General features: G+C 37.9%; 1 protein-coding gene across 1 annotated transcript in view; it reads left to right on the forward strand.

Annotated features, from left to right (window-relative positions):
* Window positions 1-23,312, forward strand: part of LOC126188805 (Down syndrome cell adhesion molecule-like protein Dscam2) — a 168,919-nt gene that overhangs the window by 60,841 nt on the left and 84,766 nt on the right. Inside the window, exon 4 of the mRNA XM_049930418.1 lies at window positions 7,403-7,574. Within this exon, the coding sequence (XP_049786375.1) occupies window positions 7,403-7,574 (172 nt within the window). The remainder of the gene's footprint in view (window positions 1-7,402; window positions 7,575-23,312) is intronic.

Consider the following 23,312-nt stretch of genomic DNA (forward strand, 5'->3'; position numbering starts at 1 on the left):
TTGCAGTTTTATTGTCATTTGATAGAAGCCAGGGCAATTTCCAGCTGCTTACAAACGTCAGCTGAAGCATTCCATGTTTAAGACCAGCATTCACGTTGGGGATGCATAGTAGGTGGTGCAATGTTTTACAGAACAGTAAACAAAGAACTTTAAAATAAACCTACTGATTCTCTTTTAGTTTCTGGGCCTGTTCATGAAAAGTATTACTAATTCCATTTAAGAACATATGTGATAAGTAGCCAACTTAATTTCTGTTAAGGCAACAGAAGAACCTCAGTTAAAAGTTAGTAACTTCCTTAACTTTTTTTTAAGTTGTCATCGCTAACAAACTTGAAAATGATTTGCGATAAATAAAGACAATGTACATTCCTTTCAAAAGGTAAAACTAAATGTAACTCGTTATGTTATCTATAACATGTTCTGGAGCAACTGAATCGCAAATGCTGATTTACTCTGAAATACATAATGCATAACACACATAATTTCCAAAAAAGGAATCAACAGAAAGTATCTTATCTGTGCAATAAGCAAGCCACCAAGAGCTGGTCAGCTCTCTAGCTTTGAATCCACACTATCAGGCCTTGAATCTTTGTATGAACACATAATTTTAGCTGGATATGAACATAAATTTTTTAAACAACAGTGCCTTCATTTTAAAATTCAGATGTATACTTTTCTGTTGCTTAAACTTTACGCTACTTCCACATACTCCAACTCACCATTCAGCAGACACTCATATCTTTATTGGTATATTTTCAACCAAATATCGAAACAGAGTAATTTGCACTGAACAGAACTCTGCACCTGGCTTGTCTGTCCCATGCTGTAAAATTCATGACACACTCACTGTCATTTTCAAAGAAAAAACTGCAAGCGGCAACTTTTAGGGATTTTAAGTGTATGAATGTGTCTGAGCTTACAGCTGACACCTATAATATTTCTTTGTAGTCAACTGTAGTAGACAATTTTGACATAAATGATGAAGTATGTAATTTGACTGAGAGACTAAATAATTTATACAATAAACATACTCATCTAAAAACTTTTAGAGTGAAGGGAAACCAACACCATGGCCTGCATATCACCTTAAACACCTCACAAGTCTCAAAGATGCAGCATACAGGACATATAAATGGCACCCAACCTCTGTTAATCATATCCCTACTAGCAACTACACAACCGAGTTAGTCAGTGTGTAAGAAATGGAAAACTCAGGTATGCACCCTCATTAACTGAGGATTTTCACAGGTCTGCCACCTTGTAGAAAATTTAAGAGGCCTAAGAATAGGCAAACTGAAATCTACAGCTGAACCTCTAGTTCCCACTGACTGAGTGGATTGTGCAGTGGTTAGCGCAATGGACTCGCATTTGAGTTCAAATCCACAGCAGGCCATCCATATTTAGATATTCCATGATTTCCATAAATTTCTCCAGGCAAATGCCAGGATGCTTCCTTTCAAAGGACACGGCCAGTTTCTTTCCCCATCCTTGAATCATTCTGAGCTTGTGCTCTGTTTCTAATGACCTCAAATGTGATGGGACTTTAAATCCAATCTTCCTTCCTTCCTTTTATCTCCTGTTGAGGATCTAAACCAGTATTTTTCCATGCCAACATCTTTACTAAACTAATGCACAAGGGCGCAAACCATCTGTTCCCTTAAAGAATCAGTGGATGGCACAAACAAAAAAGAAAAAAAATCTGCACCCTATAGCCAGAAGTCAGTTGCACAAAATTGTTTGGCAGCTTTGGGTTATGGGCATTTTTAATCATGCTCTGACCTTCATCATCTTCCCAACAACCTGGAAGCAGTTGCCAATGAACAGTTATCATCGCTATGTGCTGATAAGCATAGAGACTATCATACCCTGTGTTTTCTCTGTTGTCTTGTCAATCATTGCACGACCTCTTATTCATCTTCAGTGTGGTAGGATCTGAGCACCACAGTAGAAACATCATCACAAAGTAAAATTCTCTCTTTATCTCAATCGTAACAAAGCCATCTTCTCAAAATCATTTTCTGTATCATGAAACTGACTTTGAAACAATCTTCCTCAAAATATCAGACACATTAAATTCCTTTAAAACTTTAAAACACAGCTAATGATCCATATTCAATCACAATGGCTTTCTCTTTCATATACTGTGCTTGTCTGCACATCACTGTAATAAAAAATCAGTCCCCCAACACTTTTTCCTCCCACTTGTCTAGAGTCCTTTATTGAAATTCTGTTCTTTCTTAAAAGCCACTGCCACTGTAATTTCAAGCATTTCCTCTTTCATTATCCCTTCCATTTCTGATGACACTAAACATGGCTTCAAATGTGTTAGACTAATGATATTACTGTTATTCCTAATACCCTTTATTATTGTTAATAATAATAATAATAATAACTGAAAATGTTTTGTAATATTTTTGGTATGTTTGATCCTGGTCAAATGTAAGAGAGAGCTTTAAGACACAAATCTAGCCAAGCTAAACAAACAGTAAATAAACATCAGTAACTAAGTCTACAAGTCAAACAGATTTTGTACTTAGCTGGTGTTGTGACTTTCACTCTAGTGTGTCAAATCTGAACACTGTAGCACCAGTATATCTCACAAAATAAATGTAAAATGTAGAGGAAAATGAAGTGTATCTTCCGGCTAACAAGAATTATCATTCACATAAAGTTTAACCTGCCCTTAAGTAGCCAAGAGGATTTGGTGTCATTAAAAGAATGGACTAAAGGGAAGACAGGGTACGGTATGCGGAGGGGCTGGCTGAAACAGAGACCATTGTTAAACCCTTCTTTAAGAAAGGTGATATGAAAGATGTCAGTAACTACTGCCTGTTTCACTGCTGACGTCATTCCTCAAAACTTCTGAGAAGATGATGTATTCTAGAATAGTATTTCACCTTAGCAACAATAGCATCCTTAGCAAATTGCAGTTTGGGTTTCAGAATATTGCTCTACTGAGAATGCCATTTACATGTTCACTCACCAGATTGTACACCAACAAATAATAAAATAGTGCCAGCTGTGATTTTCTGCAGCGTCTCTAAGGCATTTGACTCTGTGAATCACAGTATTCTCCTTGATAAATTGATGTTTCATGGGGTTGATCCTGTAGCCAACCAATGGATCATATCGTATCTAACCAAAAGAGTACAGAGAGTTGTAATTCAAGAAATATAGTCCAGGGATGTAAGTGTGACTGGGGAGAAATCACATATGGGGTTCCCCAAGATTCAATCTGAAGCCCACTACTGTTCCTCATATATGTAAACAATCTTCCATCTAATATACAAAAAACAGAATTTGTTCTTTTTCCAGATGACAGTAACATTGCAATCAATCCAAGCATACATACAGAAACAGAAGAAATGATAGACAAAGTTCTTAAAAGTATCATTGAGTGGTTTTCTGGGGATGGTCTCACCCTCAGTTTTAAAAAGACACATGTTCAGTTCTGCATATGTAGGGGTACTACAATAGTGATAAGTGTAACACATGGTGAGAAAATGATAAGTAGGGTGAAAACTTCAAAATTCTTAGTCTTCAATAGAAATGAGAATTTAAATTGGAAAAAAACACACTTTGGAACTCTATAGTATCATTGCAAAACTTAGAGAGAAACAAATCAGTAAAGCGACATATTTTTCATATTTTCATTCAGTAATTTCATATGGGATAATGTTCTGGTGTAACTCATCTTAAGTAAGAAAGTCTTCTTTGTGCAAAAATACGCTGTAAGAATAATATGAGGGTTGGAACTTAAATAGTGGCAACTATTTATTCACAACTGATAGAAAAGAGTTACATGTTTGCACCTGTTACTGTCCTTCACAGTAGTCTCCAGTGTTGTATAGAACCTGTTGCCAGCGATGTGGAAGGTGTAGTATACCATTAGCAGATCCTGTTCTGTTGATGGTGGGAATGGAGCAGTCTGCTGCCTGTCGAATCTCTAGAACAGTTCTGAAGCAAATGCCATGAAGTGGTTCCTTCATCTTCAGAAGCAAATCAAAGACACAACAACTCGTATATGTTATGGGCACTTTGAATAGCAACTATTATCTAATGGAGGTTGTGGAGTCTGAGGTACTCCCCCTGCTTCAGGCATCTCCACAGGCCACATTTCAACAGGACAATGCCCAGCCACAAATTGCGAGGACTGTACAGGCCATCTCCGAAGAGCGACGGGTACCATTGCTTCCCTGGCCTGCGCGTTCGCCAGACGTGTTGTCCATCGAACATGTCTGGGATATGGTTGGTTGGCACCTGGTGCGTCACGGTAGTCCAGTAACTGGTGTCATGGATTTGTAGGCTCGGATACAAAATGCGTGGAGGGAAATCCCTCAGGAACATATTCAGAACCTTATCGATTCAATGCTATGACATATACCATTTCTATTGTAGTGCATGGTGGTCACATGACATACTGAATAGTAGGACTCAAAGGACATGTACAGATTTGAAAACGTAATCATTTGTTATTTGTCATATACCTAACGTGTGGTATTAAATTAATTGAATTCATGTGTTTCCTTCTTGGTGTTGCAATTTCCACAAATGGTAGTGTACTAACTCACATCTGTATATCTGTCTCATTTTGTATTAAAAAAGAAAAAAAAATGGAAAAAAATTAGAAACATTCAGAATGTAACAATATTTACAAACTAATTTGTGAAGTGAATGTAAAATGAATCATTCCACATCACTATGGTCTATCATGCAAAATGATCCATTAAAATTGCAGCAGGTTATAAATGGATACGTGTCCTTAAAAAGTAGAAAATGGAGATTGCTCTCTCACTGCGTCCAGGCAAATTTATGCAGTTTATGGCCACAATATTAGATAAACATCTACATTCATACACTGCAAACCACAGGGAAACTTTTGGCAAAAGGTATTTGTCATTTTACCTTGTCGTAGATTACTTCCCATTCTATTCACAGAAGGATCACAGGAAAAATTACTGCTTAAATGCATCTGTGTGCATGTAATTATTGTAATATTGTCTTCACAGTCTCTACGGAAGAAATGCATATGCGGCTGTAGTATGTTCCTTCATTTTTTTTTTTTTTTCTTAATGCCATTTCTTGAAGCTTTGATAAGTAGATTTTCACAGAATAGTTGACATCTGCTTTCCAGGATATGCCAGTTCAGGTTTCCTAGTATTTCCCTGATCATCTTCTGTGAGTCAAACATACTTACGACCCTTTGTATATGTTCAGTATCCCCTGTTAATCCCATTTGGCATAGGTTACACATATTTGAGCAATATTTTAGGATGAGCCACGCAAGTAATTGTTAACAATCTCCACTGTAGTGTGACATCATTTTCCAATATTCTGTGAATGATGATTAATGGCTAGGTACAAAAAAGAGTATTGTGTTATACTTTGAGAGAAACCGCATTTGTTAAGGATAAAATTGAAGTCTAATGAAATATATTTTCAGGCAGGTCGATAGACACACAAACAAACACAAACATACACACAAAAATCTAGCTTTCGCAACCAATGGTTGCCTCGTCAGGAAAGAGGGAAGGAGAAGGAAAGACAAAAGGATATGGGTTTTAAGGGAGAGGGTAAGGAGTCATTCCAATCCCGGGAGCGGAAAGACTTACCTTAGGGGGAAAAAAGGACAGGTATACACTCGCACACACACACATATCCATCCACACATACACAGACACAAGCAGACATTTGTAAAGGCAAAGAGTTTGGGCAGAGATGTCAGTCGCCCAAACTCTTTGCCTTTACAAATGTCTGCTTGTGTCTGTGTATGTGTGGATGGATATGTGTGTGTGTGCGAGTGTATACCTGTCCTTTTTTCCCCCTAAGGTAAGTCTTTCCGCTCCCGGGATTGGAATGACTCCTTACCCTCTCCCTTAAAACCCATATCCTTTTGTCTTTCCTTCTCCTTCCCTCTTTCCTGACGAGGCAACCATTGGTTGCGAAAGCTAGATTTTTGTGTGTATGTTTGTGTTTGTTTGTGTGTCTATCGACCTGCCAGCGCTTTTGTTTGGTAAGTCTCATCTTTCTTTTTAAATATATTTTTCCCACGTGGAATGTTTCCCTCTATTATATAGAAATATATTTTCAAATAGTCAAAATGATGGGACATGTCGATGTGCCTGTGGTAAATGAACTCCTAGCTACCATCTGTGAGAGTTAGTGAAGAAATAAATTAGGTATAATAATTCCTCAGGGCACTCTCAGAGATATGTCCCCCTCCCCTGCCCCCCCCCCCCTCTCCCCTGCAGTAGCAGCAAACTGATTATGCACAATCAATATGAACACTACTGCTAATACTCTGATATACAATGAACATGCATACTGTAATAAATTTTTTCTAGTAGATCTGACAAAATGGCAGTGCCTCTTTGTCAGATGTGTGTTAAGAATAGGGAACATTACAAATTGTTGAAATTTAAGATGATGTGAGACTTTGAAAGCTGCTCAAAGTCTTTGCATGCAAAGGGAGCTATGGAAAGCCAAAATCTCAAAGGCACCCTTTACCATCTGCATGACTAGCCTTTAGTGGCCTGTTGTGGCAGCAAGATGGAGCACTGCCACATTATGCCATACCAGTGCGAGAGTGGCTGAACGAAACATTCCTGAACCATTGGTCAATGTGGGTCTCTTGAGTGACCAGCTCAGTCTCCCAATTTGATGCCACTTGACTTTTTCTTACAGGGTGTTTTAAAGGACAAAGAATATCAACATCAAATATGTAATTTGGCTGAACTTTGGGAAACCATAACAGAAGAATTCTACAGCATACAAGTACAGAACTGTCAAGCTACTTGTGATAGTGTTGCTCTTCATCCCCAGAATTTACTAATCTGAATGATGCGTGGGTGGATCACGCCACGGAGAACAGATATTAAAATTCTTGTAAGGAAACAAATGAGAGTAATGTGTTTGTTCAGGTTATGTTGCTAATTTCTTTACCGCAGTCTCTGAAACTTCATATGCATAACTATTAGTCACCTTCTATACAAAATAATTTGTCTTAGTAACATTTCAACATATTATTTAGTTAATTCCACATATCAGAGGCTTTAAAAAATTATCTGCATAAATAAGTAAAAATGAAGGAAGACAACCACACACACACACACACACACACACACACACACACACACACACACACACACACACACTTAAATGCTTCCACCTGAAGCCACAAAGACACTGGTTGTTTGAGAGTTATTGCTCAGGCTGATTGTTTCTGTTGCTGCATTTGAGTGTCTGTGAGAGATTATAATGGAATTTTTGAGTGGTAGCCTTTCCTCATCTTTTTATTTAGTATTCTTAACTTTGAATGTCTGTATTTGTAAAAAGTTCTGTATAAAATATTGCCTGAATAAAGATGTTTTCCTTTGATTTTTTTATGTTTTCAATGTTACAGTTCCTCCATCCTGGTTACATGAACCAGCAGATGTTAGTGTTCTGATGGGAGACTCCGTAATTGTACCCTGTGATGCTGATGGTTCACCAAAACCCACAATACTGTGGAAAAGAGAGTCAGACAGGCCACAATCATTATACCAAGATGACACCTTCCAAACAAATAATTTCAAGTGAGTAGTATATGAAAAATTAAAAAATCAAAGAAGAAAAGATATTGTCTCCCACTGGGTAAGAAGGTATATGGTGTGTAGTCATAAAGTTTCAATTATCACCTCAAAATTAAAGTATGTACTTATTTTTTGTTTGTTTGTTTACAATTACATATCTGCAACCCTGGTACAAAATGGCACTTGGACCGATGACCTCAGCAGTTTGGTTCAATAGGAACTTGCCACCACTACCATAAAATAGCACAGCCCTATGATAAAATCGAGTATCACATAGAAATTCATTTTCTGCATTTGAAGGGAAACAATGCTGCAACAATCCATGCTGAGTTGGTGGAAGTTTATACCAACAATTCACTATCTATTGACTACTGCAGATACTTTTGTTGTAGTCAAACACATCTGAATGATGATGCATGAAGTGACAGAAATGATGAAGCATGAAGTGACAGACAGGGTTGCCACAAGTTCTGGAAATCAGAAATTTCAAACTGGTGGGGAAGTCAGACAAATTAAAAAAACACTGGACAATGTCATTTTTTGACTCAACAGATAAATGGTTGGTTTACAGAGACACCACGCATCACCACTGCCTGGGTGCAGCTGAGCAGCTTTTGGGTGTTGTGTGCTCCTCCCTACTCCATCCTTCCTGCTTCTCCTCTCCCCATTGCTCCCCTCAGTTTGCAGTCAGAACTGCCACTGCTGCATGCCACTAGCCCAGCAGCTGCTGATGAGAGTGGCACAGACTGATCACTGCAGTCTCATCAAAATGTTGTTGACAGCCCATGACTATGGGTGTAAATAGCTGACCTCAAATGAGTAGATTTCCATGATGGGCCAGAACTGTGAGCCAGTTCTGTGGTATCTCTCATGGATTGGACTCACTGATCTGAAGCCCATCATTTTTTACAAATGTGCGGGTCCTGACCGATGGATCAAGTCTCTCCAATCTGCCTGCAGGCTGGGTCTGTTTGTATGAGGCATAAACCAGTGGATTTTTGTAATTCATCTGCAGACCCAGGACTCCAGTGAAAGCTCAATGGGCTAGAGGCCGAGGTGACAGATTTCAGAAGTTCATTTTATTTATTGTGGTACAGTTTTGTGTTTTGGAAGTAGTTTATATATTCAAGAGAAAGCACCAGCAGTGCTAGAAAGAAAATTGTGGCAGTTGCCAACAGTTTGTACACTATGTACTCATACATTTCTCAAAAGAAAAATTGCACAATGGCTGTAAATTAATAGACATAACACTCTTCAGATCATAAAACCTATAAAGGAGACAATAAATTGCTGTTCATTCAAAATTAGAGTTAATAACACGTTCAGATATACTGAAGTCCTTACATTTTTTTTTTTTTCAACTTGCCTGTTTGCTTACCCTTCAGATCTCAAAATTTGTCTGGGAAAAATGCAAAAACTGTGTCTGGAAATCAGGGAAATGTCTGGGAACTTCACTTTAGGAAACTTGGTGCAACCCTGGACAGACAATCTCTCTGTCAACAATAAAGAATTGTGAGAGAAGTGGAAAGCATGCTGATCAAAAATTGGCATACGACAATCAAGGCAATTGTGGAAAAAGTGAAAATGGACATTGAAAAATTTACTGCCTGTTATGTTCCACAACTGCCCACACCCATTCAAGTGGCCCACAAAACTGAGGCAGCAGTGGAAATGTTACAGCTGTGTCAGGCCAATCCAGGTGACCTCTTTAGCTGCCTAATCACAAAGGATGAATGCCAGTTATAACACTGTGACCCTTATATAAAGGAGCAAAGCAAGCAGTGGAAAATTTTGGTTTACCATCACCAGAAAAGGCAAGGAAAGACCTGACCATCATTGGGAAAGGTGATGCTGAATGTTGTGTGGGATTGCCTTATGTGGTTCTGACAGGTTATCCTTGTAAGGGGTAAACCATCAAAGTAGCTTACTACCAACATCTGATGAGGGTATGAGAGGCTGTCCAAATGAAGCACCAACAGAAGCTGCCAGTGGGGTGTGTTTGCTCCATGACAATGCCACAGCTGAATTCTGTTCAGGACTCAAGGACTCAAGTCACACCTGCTGCTTCTTTGGCCTATTAAATTTTTCTGCAGCCTCTGTATTCTCCTGTTTTCCCCAGTGAAGAAAACATCCACACATTTTCAGAATGAAAGTAAGGCAATTTTCAAAGAAGAATATTTCCTGAACAGCCAAAATGCAGATTTCTGCAGGCAGTTTCTCCAACAAATCATCATTCATAGGGAAAAACATGTTGCATTGAAGAGTGAATGCATAGAGAAGGACTAACAGCACCATGATATTTCATAGTCGCTGCTTGTTTTTTTGAAGTGATAACTAAAACTTTTAACTATGCCTCTTACTAAGTTCTTAATTTAATCTGTCTGCTGTTACAGTTTTCTGGAGTTTTACTTAGATAAGTGATTATTGTCTGCTCCACAGCTGTATAACAAGTAAGACAATATAAGGGTAATTATGAGGGGTGTCTCTTAAATGATAGAGTGAAGAGCCATTTGCATATACATCTGATAGTGTTATTAGAGAAGCAATACAGAGGATAGTGTAGTTAATATACCATCAGTAAATTTTTAACTTTACTACAGTATGGATTACACAGAAGTGTGAAAAGTTACTTGTATATGTAGCATGATGGAACACTGTCTTGTTGTAAACAAAGTATCGTATAGTTTATTCATCACATACCTTGTAACTGATGGACTGGTCATGTGGTCAGGACACTTAATACCTGTGACAACTAGAGTGAGCACTCCCTAGCAGCACTTTCCAATTTCTATCAATTCCTGTTGATCAATCTCTTGTCCCAGGCTCTTCCTTTCCTTCACCCCTTCACTTCATTTCTTGCATCATCTCACCTTACTTGCTACAGCAAACACAAATACTCAGATTTGTTTTATCATAGGAAAAATTTAGCTGCATACCAGTGTGAAAGTTCATAATCTGAGATGCCATGTTCCAGTTCCTGTTTCAGTACACAATCCCACAGATGCAATTGAAAAGACACACTGGCTTTCCACCCATGGCCATAATGACACTCATTACGGTTAGGTTCATTTGTTCCTCTTATTGTGTGTGGGAATGTGCATATTTAAAGTGGAAATGAACAGTAGCTCAAATGCTAGTTAAGTCTCTGTACTTCTGTCTGTATTTATGCATCACCCACCAACAAGCTGTATGTGACTGGCTGTACCTCCTCTTTTTTATGTATTGTTTCTGTCCTGAAATTTCCATTACTGTAGTATTGTAGTTTCCACATGTTAAACATTTTGATGCAGCTGTCTGTGGTTGAACTGGGGATCTATGTTAATGTTTTCAAAAATGGCATAATGAACTATCGAAAACAATAATAGGGATGACATGCATATCACAATTTTATTAAAATTCTAGTTCCTGATGCTTGAGACATCATCAGAGACTATTAAGAAGGATATTTTATTTTCAGACTTATAACGCCTCTGGAGATTCCTTTAGCCTGTCCACCTATGTTTTAATTGCTCCTCTTTTCTGCCCAGGATCTTTGTGTATCTTTGTGTATGATCTTTCTGTAGTCTTTGAGCCATAAGATTCTATCATTTTCTTGATGTGCCTGTACATCCAAAAATGAAAGATACATTAATGTTCAGCATAAAGAACACAAGAGAAAATGTTGTCTGGGAAACAGGAGTATACTAGCAGTAGTAGATCATGCACTGGGACCAGAAGGCCACCAAATTAGTTTTTCTGATGCTATAGTTTTATCAAGATTGAATCATTATTATGCTGGTACATACAGAGAGGATGTAGGAATTCAAAAGCACAAAAACAACTGTAACAGAAATGATTGGGCATGAGTCCGTGATCCCGACTATTGTGCTGTTACATTTAAAACCATTTACCTTGCAGAGCTTGTTCAATTTGAAAATACTAACAGCATCTTTAAAGTCTGTGATGATGTCTCTAGCATTAGGAAGCATAACACTAGGCACAGAAACAAGCTTTAGATCACTGCCTAATGTCCATATAATGAAAATCACCAACCATGAAAGTCTGCATTATATTATCACTAAATCAACTGATAGTGAGTTGCAAAAAATGGCATCACTTTCATTCACGTTGGTTGAATATATTAGGGCTGGCAATTTTCACACTGTGGCAAGATCACTCATCACAGATCCCAAGTATTTCTTAGTGAGCCAGATATACAAACATGCCACATTAGGATGCAAAGGGTTTTGGTCAGCAGTGCAAGAAGAAGAAGAAGAAGAAGAAGAAGAAGAAGAAGTAGAAGTAGAAGTGGCATGCTCAAATCGATAGGCATGTCTGGAATGCTTGAAGAACTACCTAGCTAGAGCAGAAATTATCCAATATCCGTGGAAGAAAAGAAGATAAGAGAACTAAAATTATGGTTTTCAATCCAAACATTGGTTTGATGCAGCTCTCCATGTGCTCTCCTGGGCAAACCTCTCTATCTCTAAAGCCTACTTCCATTTCAATCTGGTTAATGTAGTCAAGCAAACTGACAATTCCTTGATGCCTTAGGATGTATCCTATCAACAGATCCCTTTAGTCAAGTTATGCCATAAATTTATTTTCTCCCCAATTCAGTTCAATACCTCTTCATTAGCAGAGGTTGAAAATACTGCTTCAGTTGTTAATTATTGTATTGTATTTATTGGTCCAGTAAATCTTACATGAACAGTACAGAACATCAGATATTGGACAGGTCAAAGTATATCTTACAATTAAAACACTTTAGAAACTAGAAAATTATGTTCACAAAATTTTACAGCACTTCATATACTGGGCAAGTCAATGTGTAAGTTATAATTATACCACATTAGAAACTTGAAGTTTACAACCAAATACATGTATAAGCCAATATTAATGATTACAGTATTTGCATGATCCTCACTTAAGCTCTAAGGATTTTTGAGGACTCTTCTACACTATGAATTAACATGTACACTAGAGAATTACATTCACAGAATTTTACTTCATACACTGGGCAAGTCGGTATACAACTCACACTTGAACCCCATTAGAAACTTGAAAATTACATCTGAATGTATTTATAGGCCAGTATTAATGGTTACAGTATTTGCATAATCATCACTTAGACTCTCGAGGATTTTGGAGGAACTCTTCCACGCTATAAAAGCAATGTGTCAACAGATATTCTTTTAATGCTGCTTTAAAATTTTTTACATCAGTCTTTACTTTAATTTCTCTTGGCAATTTATTGTAGATAATTTTTCCATGGTGTAATGTTCCTTTTTGGCACAAACTGGTTTTTGTATGGAGTACATGAAAGTCAGTTTTCCGTCTTGTACTATGATGATGAACACTTTAATTTTTGAGGAGGATACTAGGATTTGTTGTTGTATATTTCTTTATAAACATTGCACTTTCAGATAGGAAAATACATGGAAGGGGAAGAATACCCATCCTTTTAAATAATGTTCTACATGGTTTGTTCCTTTTTATTCCAGCCATGATTCTCACTGTTCTTTTTTGCATCCTGAAGAGTTTTAGGCAAGATGGTCAGTTACCCCAGAAAGTGATTCCATATGTTAGGACAGAATGTATATTAGAATAGTACACTGTCATTAGACTGTCCTTATGACAGCAGTTTTCTAGCACTCTCATTAAATAACACATGGTACTTAGCTTCTTTAATATATTGTCAATGTGAGTTTCCCATCTAAGATTATCCTGTAGCCAGACCCCCAGAAATTTTGTATTAGGCACACTTGCAATATCTGTGTCTGACATCTGAATTCTTATATCCTCTTCAGTGTTTCTCTTGACATTATGAAAATTTAATGCTACTGTTTTACTTTTATTTATTATTAGTTTGTTTTGGTTGAACCAGTTTACAACATTTGTTAATGCCTCAGACAGTCTTGTCTGTAGTATCTCTGCAGTCTTCCCACTGACTAATATGCTTGTGTCATCTGCAAACTGGGTAGTGCTATGGTACTGGTTGGTTGATGTTAGGTCATTTAGATATATAAAAAACAGGATGGGGACCAGTACCGAGCCCTGCGGTACTCCATATTTTACTGCTTTATAATCAGAGTAGTGTCTTGATGATTTATTTTCTTTGTGAAAATGTATTTCTACTACTTGCTTGCAGTCAGTAAGATATGATCTAAGCCAGTTGTTAGGCATACCTCTGATACCAATTCTTTCAAGCTTCTGCAGCAATAGGGTGTGGTCTATGATGTCGAAAGCCTTAGACAGATCAAGGCATATGCCAGTTACTTTTTGTCCACTATCAATATTTTTGAGTACTTCACCCAGAAATTCATATATTGCTGTTTCTGTTGATCGGCCTTGTTGTTGTGGATAATATTTTGCACTTTTCTAGAAAATCTAGCAACATCTTATGAAAATTTTTTTCAAGTATTTTCGAAACTGTAGATAGCAAGGCAATATGTCTATAATTGGCTATGTCTTCTTTCTTACCCTTTTTGAACAGTGGTTTCAGTTTCACTGTCTTCAAGCAGGAAGGAAAGACTCCATTTGTTAATGAACTGTTGAAAATGTGGGTTAATGGTATTGCAATGAGGTCACCTACAGTTTTAATTACATAATCTGGAATCTCATCCACACCTGTTGAAGATTTTGTTTTTAACTCTCTAATTGATAGTATAATTTCCTTAGGGTTGGTTGCAGTAAGAAATAGGGAGTTGCAGTTTCTACTTTGATTTGATGGTGTTGTAGCAGGATTTTTATTTGAAGATTTTATGTCAGAGAGTAATTTTTCACTAATATTTGAAAAGTATGTATTAAAAGTATTGGCTACTTCTTCTGGATTTTTGCCATCTTGGATTACCTGGAGATTTACATTTTGGGAGGTCTCATTTCCTACTTGTTCTCTGACTATCTTCCACATGGCTTTCATTTTGTTCCATTTTTATACGGTGATCATTTGTTGTTTTTTTAGCTTCTTTTATGACTTTGTGAAGCACTCTCTTACAATTCTTGAAATACACCAGAAATTCTTCTGTAACATTTTGTGTTTTTGAGATTTTCATAAAGTCGCCTCTTTTCAGCACATGATATTTTACTGCCTTTCGTCAGCCATGTAACATTTCTTTTTCTAGCTTTTAATGTTTGGTTTTTAACTGGAAAATAAATATTGAAATAATGGGAGAATATTTCCATGAACATGTCAAACTTTTTACATGTGTCCTCATAGTTGTCTATATCATTCCATGTTTCTTTTTTTAGTAAGTGCCTGAAATGTTCTAGGTTGTGGTTGCTAAAATTTCTACCTTTTCTTGTCATTTGTTGTTCAGTATTTCCTGCAGTCTCTACTGGGAATTCAATAAACTGTCCATAATGATCACTGAAACCGGTATTCATATTTCCAGATTTGTATAAATATTTATCTGTATTTATTAGCATCTGATCTATAGCACTGCTTGACGATTTGGTGACTCTGGTGGGGGATTTGATAGTTGAATGTATATTGTATGTTTTTAATAAGGCCTCAAGGTTTAATCTGTCTTTTGAGTTCTTGTTGAAATCTATATTAAAGTCACCACATTTGATGGTTGTTTTACTAACTATTTTTATACTGTTAAGTGCCTTCTCAAGATCTTCAATGAAAGTAGTTACGTTTCCATCTGGGCTTCTATATATGCAAATAACAATTATATTTAAGTTTGCCAGTTGTGTAGCAGAAATTTCGAAGTTTTTCTCTTCCCCTAGCTGGTTAGTGAACTTTAAATTATCATGTTTGACATCCTCTCTAACATATATGCATGTTCCTCCATGCATGGAGGTTTTCCTACAAAAAAAAGATGAAAGGGTAAAGCCCTCTATCCTTGTGTGATGTAACATATTTTCTGATAACCAGTGCTCACTAACACATATAACTGACACTTATTTTAGTTCATCTGATAACAATATTTCTATCTCACTAACTTTATTTGATAAGGATTGTACATTTTGGTGCAGGAGCATAAATTTCGACGATGACTTATTTACTAGGTTGTTTTGGCCTACCTTATGTTCGACAGCTGCACATGACATATCATTTTTAACACTTTTACAATTGAAGTTTTCTTTCCAGAGCGATGTTTTAGAAGATGAAATCAATATTTCCCTGGAATCACTTGCCATAAAAAACGTTGTGGTTCTTTCCTGTTTCGTGTTGGGCGAGTTGACTTGTAGTGTGATGGCGTTTCTGCTGTAATTTTTGGAGTTGTAATTTGAGGAACTGCAACTAGGCTAGATGGGGATCCTCTTCTTGCCACTTCAACACTTCCTGAAGTCATTGGAGTAATATGCTCTTCATTTGAAATTGGTGATTCCATTGCTGCTGCTGCTACAATTGAAGTCTGCACTAAGCCTGGCTGATTTCGGTTTAATTGTTCCGTGATTGCATCACACAGTGCTACTTTCCCTTTCATGTTTCTATGCAATCCATGGGTAGTGAAATCTTCTCTTTTTGACTGTCTGCATTAATATATGTCACATTGCTGAAGAGCTTGCATATTTTCTCGAACTTTCGGTTAGTTGCCTCGATTTCTACATTCACACACGATGTTTTGATGAGGTCATGTCTCATAGGGATGCTTATTACGAACACTTTCATGTCCATAACTTTTGACAATGTTTCCCTTAAAGATCGCAAAACGAATTTTGCCTTGTTCTTGTAGACATCGTTGGTGCCAGCTAAAATAATGCAAGAGTTACAACTTCCATGGTTATTGTGTGTGTCAATATGCTGAGTAACTTCTCGCAGTGGAGCACCTGGCTTCACAAATCCAATAACACTTTCATTTATTATAACTTTACTTTATTAGTTATTCAAGCTACTCATCTAATCTTCAGCATTTTTATGTAGTGTTGCATTTCAAAAGCACCAATTTCCAACTTGTCTGAATAGTTTATGATCATTGTTTCAGTTCCATGTAAGGTTGCACTCCAGACAAATGCTTTTCTTGCTTTGACAGTCTACATTTTATATCCTCTCTGAATTGGGCATTGTCAGCTATCTTGCTGCCAAAATAAGAAAACGTATTTACTTTCATTGGTATTGCATTTCTTAATCTAATTCTGCCAGTATTGTCTGATTTAACTACATTCCATTATTGTTGCTTTATTTTGGTTGATTTTCATCTTATAACCTCTTTTCAGGGCACTTTATGTTTCATTCAATTGACCTTTCAAGTTTTTTGCAATCTCTGACAGAAATACAGTGTCATTAGCAAATCTTGAAGTTATTATGTCTTCTCCTTGAACTTTGATTCCATTTCCAAATTCCTCCTTGGTTCCCTGTACTTCTTGCTCAGTGTATAGATTGATCATCATCTGATATACATGAGTTACAAATTTAATTTCATCTGGTGATGCAAGGAAAGCATATGAAGTTTTACAACATAAGTATAACATCTGCATTAGCAATAAATAAATAGGTTCCCAAAGTGAACACTACTACATGAGATGAGTAAGAAGAGAAGAATAAAAGCACTTGCACTTGAAACTGAACATGCAAAATGGCTTCAAACTTTACACACACCTTTTAGGGCAGTCACTGAGCAAAAAGTAATGAGATCAACTGTGAACCATGCAAAGGCAATTAATTATGAAGTAGCCATCTCAGTCACACCATCCCCACAGAGAACAAAGTGTGCAAAGTAATTAAAATCACCACACAAGATACCTAAGCCATGAGATCATGTACATCTTGTATTCTCAAAGAAATCAGATAATGAGGTCCATTCAGAGTAAAAGAAACTCAAGGTATGCTTGAGGGAACCATCTAGCTCCTCAACAAAAGCCCTGTAAATTGAAGGTTTATAATGTCATTGTTAAGAAATTAGGAAGGACAAAAATACATATCACCTGTGAAATGGTTCCCTTACTCCAGTGGTACATAAATGGTTTGTGTCTGGTAAGAGATTACTAGCAATGCTAAGTGCCAGAAGCGTTTGATCTGACCAAAGGAGGTCCTATCTGAATATTTTCACTAGACCTTTTTTAGGGTAAATTCATCTGAAACACAGAGCTGCAGAATAGACATAGTTACAACTGATACAGGTACTAGTGCATCTAAATATTGCAAGTCGAAAAAACTGAACCATATTTTAAGGGTCTAGTTTAAGACCCCTACTCTTGCTGGGGTGTTGGAGTATGGAGTGCAGGCCAGCCAGTGCACTGGGCATTAATGATACAACATTAAGTGGGACAAAAACTTTTTACATTAAAGTTTACAGTTGTGTATTCTTCTCTATATTGGCACCCAGGCCAGCAGCAGTGCAGTGGTTGGCTTGGAACTTTGCTGACAACTTCTCAGCAATCTACAGAGGACATCACCTATGACATCCGGTTCACGTAAACACGATGTCGGGTGTTTGGTAGGTCTCACTGGTTTCCAGCATTGCCCGTACACTAGCCATTGCTGCCCAGCACAGCAACTATATATTAACCAGAGGGCTCTCACAGACATCAAATGGGTATGTTTGGATAATCTCTCATCAGCTCTGCACAGTGTAGAGATGAACAACTGTGTAGCCTTTTCACAAAGGAAGACCGGGGATGTCGATGACTGCCTGCCAATACTAGTCAGGGGGAGCAGCAGTTATCACACCTCACAATTACTGTGACAGGTTGATGGTGCACCAACACCATCAGTTCAGCTCAGCAAGTCAAATGTAGAAGTCTCCAAGTCTTCTCATGAGTGATTGTGAGATCAGCAGCTTACAGTGACTGAGTACACCAGCCAAGCAGTCTCGAAGGCACAAGTCATCTTGGTGAATGGTAGTAGCTCATCACAGATTAGTCCTTGTAGCTGGTGTACTGCAACATAAAGATTTCACGGCTCAGAAGCCTGATTATTTATTACTGCTTGTCTGACCTGCAATGACCCAATGTAACCTACTTTTCCAGCCTCATCAGCAGTCTTCACCATCCCTCTATTTCACAAGAAAGGGCTTTAGTTTGTTGCCTTTCCACCATATCAGCAGGCTGATAGGTGGTCTTGTGAAACTTCTACAGGGTTATTACAAATGATTGAAGCGATTTCACAGCTCTACAATAACTTTATTATTTGAGATATTTTCACAATGCTTTGCACACACATACAAAAATTCAAAAAGTTTTTTTAGGCATTCACAAATCTTTGATATGTGCCCCTTTAGTGATTCAGCAGACATCAAGCCGATAATCAAGTTCCTCCCACACTCGGCGCAGCATGTCCCCATCAATGAGTTCGAAAGCATCGTTGATGCGAGCTCGCAGTTCTGGCACGTTTCTTGGTAGAGGAGGTTTAAACACTGAATCTTCCACATAACCCCACAGAAAGAAATCGCATGGGGTTAAGTTGGGAGAGCGTGGAGGCCATGACATGAATTGCTGATCATGATCTCCACCATGACCGATCCATCGGTTTTCCAATCTCCTGTTTAAGAAATGCCGAACATCCTGATGGAAGTGCGGTGGAGCACCATCCTGTTGAAAGATGACGTCGGCGCTGTCGGTCTCCAGTTGTGGCATGAGCCAATTTGCCAGCATGTCCAGATACATGTGTCCTGTAACGTTTTTTTTCACAGAAGAAAAAGGGGCCGTAAACTTTAAACCGCGAGATTGCACAAAACACGTTAACTTTTGGTGAATTGCGAATTTGCTGCATGAATGTGTGAGGATTCTCTACCGCCCAGATTCGCACATTGTGTCTGTTCACTTCACCATTAAGAAAAAATGTTGTTTCATCACTGAAAACAAGTTTCACACTGAACACATTCTCTTCCATGAGCTGTTGCAACCGCGCCGAAAATTCAAAGCGTTTGACTTTGTCATCGGGTGTCAGGGCTTGTAGCAATTGTAAACAGTAAGGCTTCTGCTTTAGCCTTTTCCGTAAGATTTTCCAAACCGTCGGCTGTGGTACGTTTAGCTCCCTGCTTGCTCTTTCGTTGACTTCCACGGGCTACGCGTGAAACTTGCCCGCACACGTTCAACTGTTTCTGCACTCACTGCAGGCTGACCCGTTGATTTCCCCTTACAGAGGCATCCAGAAGCTTTAAACTGCGCATACCATCGCTGAATGGAGTTAGCAGTTGGTGGATCTTTGTTGAACTTCATCCTGAAGTGTCATTGCCCTGTTATGACTGACTGATGTGAGTTCATTTCAAGCACAACATACACTTTCTCGGCTCCTGTCGCCATTTTGTCTCACTGCGCTCTCGAGCGCTCTGGCGGCAGAAACCTGAAGTGCGGCTTCAGACCAACAAAACTTTATGAGTTTTTCTACGTATCTGTAGTGTGTCGTGACCATATGTCAATGAATGGAGCTACACTGAATTTATGAAATCGCTTCAATCATTTGTAGTAGCCCTGTATTCTCTCTTATCAAATCAGGCTGTGCTGTTAGAATGTCATGATGTCTTCTCCTCACTGAGGTCATGTTGCTGAGCTTATAATTCTGGCTTCTCACTCGTACAAGGTGAGGCAATATCTTTTAGATTTTTTCTGCTTTCCACAATGTCAGTTTTCTGCCTGTTTGTTGTTTTTATTGCAACATAGAACATTGGCCTGGTTTGCCTTGATAATGCATTTCTGTTGTATAACAGTATTAAAGAAGGTGCCTTTAGAATCTAACATCAATACATCAGAAGCATTGTAAACAAAAAGGAGGAATTATCATATCCATTAAGCAACATGATAAAATAAATAGAATTCCAGCATATCAGAACATCGCTTGGAAATAGTGAGAATTGAACAGATTCAGTTTGATGAATACAAGCTTATGCCATACTGCTGTAGAACTGATAAAAATAAAGGAGGAGTGGTTATCTATGCAAAATATAGAGTTAAGTCCCAGGTCTTTTAGATTAATGAATGTTGTGTTGAACATTTTTTTAAATCCTGTGCCACAGTTGTGAACAGAAAAGACAAGCTTATAGTACAGGCAGTTTAAGACCACTGGCGGGATGTGTCTTATGTTTCACAAAGCAGACAGAAAGAGTTTTAGTAAGGTTATACAAACTTAAGTGGAGAGTCATTGTTTGTGGAGACTTTAATGAGGAGTTAGATCAATGGCAGCTGTATAATAAAATGAGGAGATATCAGCTTTTGTCAAAGTAGCGGCTTTCATTCTAATTTACTCAATGGAATGTAGACAGTATAAGTGTGAATAGCATTAAGGGTTTAGTGATAGTTTATTATTAATACAAAATTCTGAGTAAATTTCTATGAGTTTTTGGCTCATGTTAATGTGTACCTTGACTTGCTCCACATCCCTGAAGGCTCTAATTTTTGAAGGGATCTGTAGAACATGGTGAATAAATGAATACACATGTGGAGGAGCCAATACTCTTACCATCAGCAAGGCCAATATCTTTATGTATCTAGGAGCCACATTCCAAAGACAGTGATGCTCCTTTGGCAAAGTATTATAGCCTTCATAGAAGGAAAACATCAGTGGGGAGAGAGCTGAAGGTGGTGTAGTCACATCTGTCAATGATGAATACAGTTCCTCACTTCTCCTTCTCAACACCATTATGCAAGCATTTATTCCAGTAGTGCACAAATCATACAAGCTGATGGTATTTTCTCTGTACCTGCCTTCTAATGAAGACTTAGATCAGTATATTTCATAGACATCACTGCATAGCTTCTCAGCCTGTTTTGTATTTGTGGGGACTTAAAAATCCATAATGTACTGTGGGCTTCTACTAATATTTGCACTGGGGATCAGGTTACTCAGAGGCTGTGTCTTCTAAATAGGGGCATTCACTTCACCACTGCTACAGGTTTGTTCTTTGTCGTTTATCTCTTGATATGCTCTCCCATCTTCACTGACACAGTTCAGTTAGGAGTCATCGATGATTTTCTCTCCAGTGACCAGTTCCCAGTCTGGAAAGCTCTAACAGATGAGGCTTTTAGGTGTGTCTGTCAATCATTATACCATCCTGTTCAGCATGACTTTTTCAAATAAAAATTAAAGAAACACTATCAGATTAGCCTGAACAGGAGAATTAGGACCATATGCCTCCCCCCCCCCCCCTCCCCAAGAGATGGCACTGACTGCCTCTCTGGTGTCTCTCGAGTGACTCAGGCTTAATTTAGAGTTTGTGAAATGTAAAAGTGGACCAGTTCTTTTTAAATTTATATGGATTGGCTACTGTGTGGTTTTCTACAGCTGTGTTCTCAAGAGGCTCTTCCTGGACAATTTTAGTGTCTGTGATGTAGAGTTACATGCAATTTTGAGGGTACTGAGACATGTTAAAACCATCAAGTTCTCATAAGCTCTGATTTCCTGAGTGTACAGCAACTCATCCAGAGCTTGTACCAAAAGTAAAAAGTAGTTCACTCTGTCCAAGACAACTTCCTTTGACTACAACATCAAGAGAAGGAGATGTCATTCTACTGGCTACCATTTCATATTTAAGTTGAGACAACAGTTTAGCAGATTAGCAACTAAGTAGGCTTGTTTAATGCCAACATATGCACAAAGTAAAGTCCCTCTTCATGCAGTGACCTCACTCTTGAAGCCCAAGTCAGTGTGTTGCCTCTTATTTCTAGGCACTCTTCCTACTAATGACAAACTATGGCCATTTCAGTCTACAATCTATTATCCAAATGTGGTGTGACCACTGAGGCAAAATGAAGTTCTGTCACTTCCAAGTTGTGACATGAGGAGGCTCACCAGTATTTAGTACCTGTGGCTTACAAGCATCAGAACACTGAATTTTGGAAAAGCAAGCACAGTTTGCTAATGAGAGGACAGCCAGTGGTTTCAGTGGTGCATTGCCTTCTTTTATATTGAGTGTTGGTATTTAAAATATGAAACAGGTGCTAGACCATTGTGTTTCTTTGCTCAGAAGATGTTGGGAGGGAGCATCTAGTCTGTTCCTCATAATGACTACAACAGCCAAGTTTTAAAATTATTGTTTTATCCCTCTGTAAGTTTTTTTGCACATATGCTTTATTGTGTTTTTTGTTGTACTACTTTTGGTAATACACTCATATATTTTGAATTAAATAAAAAGCCAGAGAAGAGGTTGGTTAGGCAGTGGTAAAAACACACTATATCATTCAGGCCCTGGTCCTCCAATTAAGTTGATATACATAAGTATGATATTTTGATCAAAGGTAATTGCTCACATCAGAATTCAAGAAGTGTTCATGATAGACACTAATTCATAGTAATTGTCCTCCCAACATATTCTCTATAAATTCATGAAACTCATGGGAAATTAAATATACAGGTGAGTGTTAATCATACATGCCTGTCAAAGTATTGAACCACACAGGACTTGACTCATTAAGTGACAGGGTATTGAAATAATGCTTGGCACTGTTCAACAGAAGATTCTCCACTTCTATCAGGTTCACACACACAATCATTACCAGTAAACCATCAGTGATTATATTAACAGGACAGCAAGCTAGCTAGCATAGCCCTACTTACCATCACAGCAGTGAGCAATCGTGCAGTGACACGGTATAAACTTAATTCATTGTCAAATCATGCCTGAGCCTGTAAGTATTGTCTCTATAAAAACAAACATTTGTTCACCATTCAGAAGTCAATTCCCATGTGATGTTACACATTTCCCTTGGCAACATCAATTTAACTACTATTTCAGCTTATTTTGTCCCTGTGGTTTGACTACCACCAACAACACAATCTGCATTCAGTCAGCTCATGTCACAAATCCTCAATGAGGGACGTCCACCCATATAAGTAAACTCTTCCTCATCAGTGACATCAGACACAAATTTTTATTA

Source organism: Schistocerca cancellata, chromosome 5 (assembly GCF_023864275.1).
Source record: "Schistocerca cancellata isolate TAMUIC-IGC-003103 chromosome 5, iqSchCanc2.1, whole genome shotgun sequence".
NCBI classification, from domain to species: Eukaryota; Metazoa; Arthropoda; class Insecta; order Orthoptera; family Acrididae; genus Schistocerca; species Schistocerca cancellata.